Source organism: Babylonia areolata, chromosome 24 (assembly GCF_041734735.1).
Source record: "Babylonia areolata isolate BAREFJ2019XMU chromosome 24, ASM4173473v1, whole genome shotgun sequence".
In the NCBI taxonomy this organism is placed as follows: Eukaryota; Metazoa; Mollusca; class Gastropoda; order Neogastropoda; family Buccinidae; genus Babylonia; species Babylonia areolata.
The window spans coordinates 30,352,264-30,361,830 of record NC_134899.1 but is presented as its reverse complement, the minus strand read 5'-3'; the positions used below and the strand labels follow the sequence as shown (position 1 = coordinate 30,361,830).

The 9,567-nt window shown below is 47.5% G+C and overlaps 1 protein-coding gene across 1 annotated transcript; it reads left to right on the top strand.

The window, feature by feature from the left end:
* The first annotated feature begins 247 nt into the window (after nt 1-247).
* On the top strand, nt 248-8,655 carry LOC143298757 (uncharacterized). The gene is made up of 3 exons (XM_076611696.1): nt 248-631; nt 2,223-4,096; nt 6,104-8,655. The coding sequence occupies exons 2-3, from the start codon at nt 2,247-2,249 to the stop codon at nt 6,603-6,605; spliced, it is 2,352 nt and encodes a 783-aa protein (XP_076467811.1). The 5' UTR covers nt 248-631; nt 2,223-2,246; the 3' UTR covers nt 6,606-8,655.
* Nucleotides 8,656-9,567: the final 912 nt, after the last annotated feature.

The window sequence follows — 9,567 nt, the reverse complement described above, 5'->3', positions numbered from 1 at the left end:
CAATCCCATACTGATAACAATTGAAGTTTAAAATTAAAAATAAAAAAAAAGTTCCCTGACTGGATTAGACACGGAAGAGCACTATCAGATATTGTGTTGTGTGCATGTATCAGCCCGTGCCAACCAATCAGAGATATCAAAACAGCGTGCGTTCAGTCCAACACGGAAGGTATGCTGCTGTTCACGTTTCTGTTATCTTGAAGCTAGTCACTCATTCGTTATCAAAATAAAAACCTGTGCACCGTTATACACGGTTGAGGTGTAGTGGTGTAAACTATTGGAATCGCTCTTTTCTTTTCTGTATGAAGACACCGTCGCATGCTTACGATGTACTTAAATCAGGACATGACTTTGTGTATCATTTTCTTGTTTTGCCCTGTTTGTCAATGATTTCACGTGTCCTGATATGTTCCAAATGAAAATACAGTTATAACCAGTCACTCCTTTTCTCGTGAATGTTATTCTCCACATTGACGAAGAACGGTCGTGGCGGTGTTCTGCGTGTGTGTGATATGTGGATTCGAATACTGGGTCGCAGTTACATACGATCTATGATTCTGAGGTCGTCGTCTCCTTCTCTTTTTTCGTGTCAAGTTTTTTCGCCGAAACAAACACCGAAACATCGGCTGAGGTACGTGACTGGGTGTGATGTGAGGTGTCCTTCCTTCTCTTCTGCTGCTTCCTTCTGTCTGTTCTGCTTGTTCTTGTTCTTGTGCTGCTGTCGCTTCTTCCTCTTCTTCTTCTTCTTCTTCTTCTTCTTTATCGACATCATGTTTTGCTTTTACTATTATGTTTCATCTCCTGCACAGTGCTTAGTCAATGTTTCTTTCTGCACCTCCCGTGTTCACTCCCATGTACGAGTGAGCTTTTACGTGTGTGACCGTATCTATCCTGCCATCAAGCCAGCCATGCTACGTTACGTTTTCGGGATTGGGCATACTGGCTGTATTCTTCTTCTTTTTTTACCCAATAACCCGCCGGGATTTTGACTTGCGATGTTTCTATTCTGCATGTGCGTATACAGCAGGTCAGGTAAACTTTATCTTCTCCCAAGTGAAATTCACAGAGGCTTAAGGCACTGCCAGGTCTGTACATAATTATCTTGATCTGGGACATCGGAAAAAAAATTTAACTCCACCCTTAATCCACCAGGCGTATACCCTCGAACCCAGGACCTTCGGAAAGAAAGGTGTGAATGGGTACCTGACATCGGTTGGGAAAGGTTAAGGTTGTGCCCCGTCTTCCTATGCCGAGCCCGAGACACAATAAATAAAAATTCACTATCCCGACGGCCGTTAAACGTTAGGGGCCCTTTTACTTATCAAGATAATACAAGCAGAGTCGTAGCAAGTGACAAAAACCAAGCCCTTTAACTTATTAAGATAATACAAGCAGACTCGTAGCAAGTGACAAAAGCCATGCTTTCGCTGAGAAGACTTTTTTCTCATGTCCTGACCGGTGCTTGGGGTTTATGCGATGGTCAGGCATCTGCTCCGTTCTCCTTTTCTTTTCAAAGCAGATATGGTGTTGTGTTGTGTTGTGTTGTGTCGTGTCGTGTTGTGTCGTGTTGTGTTGTGTTGTGTTGTATTGTGTCGTGTTGCGTTGTGTCGTGTTGTGTTGTGTCGTGTTGCGTTGTGTGGTGCTGTACGATGCGATGCGTTGTGTTGTATTGTGTTGGTGTCGTGTTGTGTTGTGTTGGTGTCGTGTTGTGTTGTGTTGTGTTGTGTTGGTGTCGTGTTGTGTTGCGTTGTGTTGCGTTGTGTTGGTGTCGTGTTGTGTTGCGTTGTGTTGCGTTGTGTTGTGTTACGATGCGATGCGTTGCGTTGTGTTGTGTTGTGTTGTGTTGTGTTGTGTTGGTGTCGTGTTGTGTTGCGTTGTGTTGTGTTACGATGTGATGCGTTGCGTTGTGTTGTGTTGCGTTGTGTTGTGTTGTGTCGTGTTGTGTTGTGTTGTGTTGGTGTCGTGTTGTGTTGCGTTGTGTTGTGTTACGATGTGATGCGTTGCGTTGTGTTGTGTTGGTGTCGTGTTGCGTCGCTGTGTTGCGTTGCTTTGCGTTGCGTTGTGTTCCTTCTTTTGCTTCCCTTCCTTCCGTTGATCAATCCGCACGATTTGACACCCACGACCTTTGAAACTGAAACTGAGAAGACTGTTATCTATTATTTTACGTGAACATCTCCACAACGTTTTGATCATAATGTTCGTTGTTTTCTCTGTCCTCAAAGGCAGCAATAGAGATCAGCAGCGAGATGAACAGCACACAGACAGCCCTCCTGTCCTCTCCCCCTCCCTACCCTCCTTCCTACTCACCGGGGTCCTGCTCCTCGCTGACACACCTGCAGTGCGCCACGCTCCGCCTGTGGCAGGTCGTCACGCCCATCATCGTCGTCCTCGGCCTCCTCGGCAACCTCCTCGTCGTCGTCATCTTCAGCCGCCTCCACTTCACCAAGTCGTCCACGCTGGTGCATCTGTTTGTGCTGGCTGTGACGGATAGCGTCATCATGTGTCTGGGGCCCACGAGGTACTGGGTCCTCAACGTCTTCGACTACGACGTCCGCATGGTGTCCAGCGCGGGGTGCAAGCTGCACCTCTTCCTGCTCTACGTCTCCCTGGACTTCTCCGCCTGGATCCTCGTGTCCGTGTCCGTGGAGCGCGCTCTGTGCGTCGCGAAGCCGCTGCACGTGCGCGGCTGGTTCACCGTCCGCAGAACGCTGTGTCGACTGGTGGTGATCTTCGTGTGCCTGACTCTGGTGAACGGGCATTACTTCTTCTCCAACGCCATCGTGGCCAAGACAGAGGCCGGTTTTTCCTCGCTGGGCAATTCGTCTGTCTCTGGAGGGAATGGTTCCGCTGTAGAAACCTCGTCAGTTTCATTCGCAGAAAGCTATTCAGCTTCAAGCATTCTAAACACGACTGTCTGGCCAGACCTTACGGCCGACGCCAACGACACCCAGACAGACAAACAGGCCAGCCACGTGTTCTATGACTGTGATTCCGTCACCCCGGAGTGGGAGACCTTCGAGGAGATGACATTCGTGTACATCGACCTGTGCTTCAACTCCCTGGGCCCCTTCCTCATCATGGTAGTCTGCAACAGCTGCATCATCTTCTCCCTGAGGAAGCACTCCAGACACCGGCCCCGCCGCAGCACACGGAGAGGGATGCAGGCCGTGCACACCGCCAGCCCCTCCCCGGACCCCATCGCTGAGTCCGACGGCACAGCTCCTCAGCAGGACCAGTCCGAAACCTCTCTGACTTCACGGGCAGCTGCCTCTTCCACTGGCAGACTCGGAAGTGTGCAATCAGCGCTTCTGCACAGAAGGGTCGCCGAACTAGCGAATCCTTCTTCAGTCGATTCACATACTTCTCGCAGTTCGATCAGAAGATCCACCAATATAGCGAACTCCGCTTCTGTCAGTGCTCATAGTTCAAACAGTTCTCTTTCAAGTATTAGCGATACTTCTGTAAGCAACGATTGTGTGTCTGTAAACTGTAACAAAAACGCCTATCCTGATGCAGAATCTACGACCTCGGCACGAGGATGTTCCGAAGACTCAGTATCCTTGCAAGGAAAAAACCCCAGCATGGAAGACGCAAACTCTAAACAGTTTAGCGAGAGAAGATTGTCTAGACTGCGACAAAAACATTCTGAGAACTGCTCATCGTCAGACGACTACAGCAGCAGGAGTTCCAAATACCGGAAAAACAAAAGGAAATCCACACCGACACCACCACCACCACCACCGGATCATTCCACCAACACGGGGGACGAGGGTACCGCCGGCCATCTCCCAGGCGTATCCCCGGGCGACAGGGCGAGAGAGGGGCTGATGTCCACAGGGGTGACACGCATGCTGGTGCTGGTGACCGTGGTCTTCCTGCTGACCACCCTGCCCTCCGCCGTCTACTACATCGCTGACTCCTACGTGAGGGACCAGCGGGACACGAACTCCAGCACCAACCAGGTGCTGGACCTGTGCCAGGCCCTAACCAACCTCCTGCAGTTCTCCAACTACGGCGTCAACTTCCTCCTCTACTCCTCCCGCAGCAAGCGGTTCCGTCTGGAGGTCAAGTACCTGCTGGGCATCATGGACTCCAGGTCAGTCTGCTGGGGGGGGTGGGGGGGAAGGGGCTGGAGGGGGGGGGGATTGCGGGGGGGGGGAGAGTGGAGGTGGGAGGCATATGAGTGGTGTATATGGTCAGTTTTGTTTTTCGGGGTTTTTTTCTTTTCTTTTTTTCAACAACCAACATCAATTAGCTGATAAATGTGACGAGTTGGGCTTTTTTTTTTCTTTTTCTTTTTTCTTTTTTTGTGTGATGTTTTTGTTGTTGTTTTTTCCATTCTTCGACCACGAACATCAATTTTTGCTGATAAATCTGTCTTGGTCAGTGCATGCTGTGTTGTTTTCGTGTTTACTAATAATCAACCGAACGCTGACGATGGTTAGTTTCAGTTTCAAAGTATCAAAGCGTGCTGACTGATCCATATACGCTACACTACATCTTCCTTTAAGGGGGAAAAGCAGAACAGGTGTCTGATCTTCGCAGAAACTCAACGTGTTGGTCATGTCTTGACAGCCTATGCGAGGTTTGTGTAAAACATCAAAAGAAATAATAAAACCATCAGTTTGCTCGTGACTATGCCGTGGTTGTTGTGTGCTGGGCCATTTTCATGTTTACTATATTCAACCGAACGCTATTCTTCTGCATGAGTAACCCACACAAAGGGAATTAGCATGTCTGCACAACCGTTGACCTGAGAAATCGGGGGGGAAATATCCACCCTTCACCCACCAGGTGCGCCGAAAACGGGAACCGAACTCGGAACACTCGGGCGAGAATCCAGCAGTCTAACCACTCGGCCACCTCGCCCGTTTTAAGTGTGGTGGTGGGCGTCGGCGATTTTAAAAGAAAAATATATCAACGATTTATCTTAAACAAATCGTCGTTCGTTTTTTGTCGATTTCTTTCCCACAAGACCCTGTAGTCATGTAAAACTTTCCGCTGGGTTAATAACAATGATGGTGATGTGGACAGATAAAAGTATCTGTCTGAAGTGGAGGTTCTTGTTTGTAATGATGTTCGTGGTTAGAAGTGAGTTGTCCCTCTGGTGGATAAGAGGTGGAGGCAGCAGGTTATCAGTGATCAGAGTCCAGTATCGTGGGCACCTAAATTAGGTTATGATTTGTATGTAAGATTTGGTTCAGGAGCGGCTGTGGTAGTTTTCAGAAAGCTGTCGCTAACAGGATGTAGATAAGTGTTTATGACGAACGACTTGGATCACGTTTCATGATTTCTCAGTGATACAATTTTATTAGATATGAGTAATGCAACTGGTAAAGTGTTAGTAGCGAAAAAATCAGTGATAACTATTTTTGGTTGTTGATAGATTATGTGATAACGATATGCACATGAAATTCCAGTCAATTAAAAAATATGAGCTTATGTGTTCGTATTATACACGTGACAATGGTGATGAATACCATTTTATTGATTTTGTGTTGGTATGTTGATACTGATGGTTGTGATAGGTCCGCCAGTGTCAGCTATATCCTGTTGTTTTTATTTTTAGAACAGTGGATACGATTATGGTCACCTGTCAGTAATAATTATGTCGGTAATAATTATGTTATTGAGTAAACCACTATGAGCACAAAAACCCTTAATAGTAATAATCATAATTCTTATGTGTGCGGTTGATAAGGGCACACAAGCGTGCACGTTCGCGCGCACGCACACACACACACACACACACACACACACACACACACACACACACACACACACACACACACACACACACACACACACACACGCCCGCGCCATCACACACACACGCGCGCGCGCGCGCGTGCACACACACACACGCACGCACGCGCCATCACACACACACACACACACACACACACACACACACACACACACACACACACACGCTCGCACCATCACACACTCTCCCATCCGCCCACCCAACCACCCACCCACACACACACACACACGCACACGCACACACACACACACACACACAGAGATACACCATACACCGATGCAACCAGACACCATGTACCATGATCCTTATCTCGCTTTCACTTCTGCCTGCATGCAGGTTCCGCCGCCATTTTCAGTCCTCCGTGCTCAGCGGCACGAAGCGCAGCGCCCGACAGAACGGCTCCGTCAACAGAAGATCCGGACGTTCAAGCAGAGCCACGCCCACCACCTCCACACCGCCACAACACAACCCTCGCTCTCCTCCCCTCTCCTCCAATGGCCACCTGTCCTGCACACCCTCGGCAACCGAGACCCAGACAACCGAGACCACCACCGGCAGAAATAACCCCGCTTTCGTTTTCGTTTGTGACCCAGAAGAGGAAGTGCGTAACACATCCGGAAGTTGCCGACATGACGTGAATGAACTTTCCGCCATCAGTGGTGACGTCACTGCTGCCACGTTGTCATCAGCATCTGCGTGCACGGAAGGTGTTGACGTCACTGCTGTCACGTTGTCATCAGGATCTGCGTACACGGAAGGTGTTGACGTCATTGCTGTCTCGCCATCAGGAGCTGCGTGCACGGAAGAGGAAAGCGTGGAAATGTCAACTCACCTTTGAAACCTTTCTGGGGGGGCTTTGTTTGATTTTTGTTTGATTGGTTTGTATTGTATTGTTTGTTTGTTTGTTGTTGTTTTTTTTAGGGGGGGGGGGGGGCATGGGGGGGAGGGGTTCTGGAGAGGCGTTGACCAGAGGCGCTGTGGCAGAATCAGTGAGGCATCGGACATGTGATCCAATGCTCACCGGTGATCAAGACTCAGAGGCACCGTTTCGGAGTGGTGTTGTGTTCTGTTGTGAGAAAAGGTATTTACCCCGATTTTCCTCACTCCACCCGGGTGTGAACGGGTACCTTGACTTTGGTCGAGGAAGGATTGAAGCGGTGGAAAGAGAGGATTGGGCCCCCGAGAGGATTGGGATCGGGCCCCCAAGATGATTGGGATTCGAGAGGATTGGGATCCGGCCCCCAAGAGGATTGGGATCCGAGAGGATTGGGATCGGGCCCCCGAGAGGATTGGGCCCCCGCCTTACAATGCCAAGCCCTGGACATGATGGGTTTGAATTCACTGCCCCGGTATCCGTAAAAGGGACCTTTAAATAACCTTTCATAACATTTTCACTGAGTAGAATGACAGTCAGTGCATATCAATACGATTAGTGCGTTTCGTTTCAAAACTGGATTCTGGATGCAGTCACGGCCTTCCTTCACTGTTTTACTATCATTCGTGCGACAGCGCCAAGCTTGCATTTTGAACGAAGTTTTTTTCTTTTTTTTTTCTTTTTTTTTTTTTATATTCGATTCTCAGGCTGTAGGTTGACTTTCATGCTGCTTACTTTTTAGCGCTTTCATGTGCTTTGTATGTGTGTGTATGTGTGTGCGCGTGTGTGTGTGTGTGTGTGTGTGTGTGTGTGTGTGTGTGTGTGTTTCAATTGGATTCACGATATTCTGACGACAGCATGTGAAGCCATGCTCAAGAAAGACATTCAGCTGTTCCTGTCTCATGCTACTTTGCTGTTTAAACGGGGTGATAAGTTAGAACTATTCATAATAAGAGTAGTAGTAGTAACAACAATAATGATAATAATATAATGATAACAATGATAATAATAGACACAAGATCGGCAAGGTCTTCAAGACTCAAGTGTGATACGTACTCAGTCCAACAAAGGAACCGTGAAGAACAAAGAAACAAACCAAAACAACACTACAAAACCGGCAGTCAGGCTGAAAAGATAAACTCATGTACAAAGAAACAAAAACAAAAAACAAAAACAAAAACCACTGCAAAACAGGTAATGAGGCAAAAAGACAAACTCATGTACAAAGAAACAAACCAAAACAACACCACAAAACCGGTAATCAGGCAAAAAGACAAACTCATGTACAAAGAAACAAACCAAAACAACACTGCAAAACTGGTAATCAGGCAAAAAGACAAACTCATGTACAAAGAAACAAACCAAAACAACACCACAAAACCGGTAATCAGGCAAAAAGACAAACTCATGTACAAAGAAACAAACCAAAACAACACCACAAAACCAGTAATCAGGCATAAAAGACAAACTCATGTAACCTCGATCTCTTGGCTTCTAAATTAACAAAAGCACTGCTTTCGTTCTGGTCAAAACTCATCACTGTGTGGTACAAATGTTTAATGAACATTGAATGAGAAACGAAAGTTCTGTCATGCTTTTATGTTTTGTGCTCAACGCTGTGTTGTGACCTTGACCTTTCACCGTTGTTCTTGTTTCTTCACATGGGTTTTGTTTTCACTCTAGACTCATTGCGCAGTTTCACTTCGATTACACAAATGAGTCAAAAATATAGGGCATCTCACGTACCTGCATATCAATGCAAAGCTAATGCCCATAATCACATTCGCGCTGGTGCACACACATGAAAACGTTTGCACACATAGATACGCACGCTTGCATGTGCATGCATTTAAGGATTCGCACACGCATGTGTACGCGCGCACACACACACACACACACACACACACACACACACACACACACATTCATTCATCCATTCATTCATTCATTCATTCCTCTGTATTTTCGTTCATTCGTTTCCTCACCCATGCATAATTTCAGGTATGATTTTTGTTTGCTTCCTAGTTTCACTTTTCCAGATTTCAACAAAAGTATACAAGGTATACATGCTATTTGTTGTTCTTCAATGGTATCAGTGAACAAGTGTGTGAGTGAGTAAGTCAGTGAACGTTCAGTGGGTGAAATTTCAGTCACACGCACGCACGCACGCACATACACGCACGCACGCGCTCGCGCACGTACGCACGCATACACACACACGTGCACACGCGCGCATTTACGGATACGAGCACGCATGCGTTAACAACCACACGCACTCGTACACACGCGCGCGCGCGGATGCACGTACGCACGCACGCACGCACACACACACACACACACACACACACACACACACACACACACAACGGGTTGCGTTAAGCAGCAATTGCAGTCTGTTTGATACATTTATGAAAGTGCTCAATGGCATCGTGTGTGGTGTGTTCAGATATGGTGTTGCTCTCTCTCTCTCTCTCTCTCTCTCTCTCTCTCTCTCTCGTCTTTTATCTTTTCCTCTTTTTTGTGCTTTTTTCCTACCTCTTCATCCACGCTGTTTCATCAGTAATGAGTTCAGTTCCATCTTTACGGCGTGAGGACCGATCCACATACGCGTCACATCGTATCTACTTGTCAAGCAGACAGATAGACAGACAGACAGACAAACAGAGACAACGCGATAGACAGATAGACAGACAGAGACAATGCGATAGACAGATAGAGACAACGCGACAGGCAGGCAGATAGACAGAGACAGCGCGACAGACAGATAGACAGAGACAACGCGACAGACAGACAGAGACAACGCGACAGACAGACAGATAGACAGAGACAGCGCGACAGTCAGACAGAGACAGCGCGATAGACAGATAGAGACAGTGCGACAGAAAGACAGACAGCGCGACTGAAAGATAGACACAGCGCGATAGAC

Bases quoted from the DNA above. Each gene is read 5' to 3' on its own strand.
- LOC143298757 (XM_076611696.1), top strand. From the start codon at position 2,247: ATGAACAGCACACAGACAGCCCTCCTGTCCTCTCCCCCTCCCTACCCT. The intron at 4,097-6,103 runs GTCAGTCTGCTG...GCCTGCATGCAG, and splicing joins CTGGGCATCATGGACTCCAG to GTTCCGCCGCCATTTTCAGT.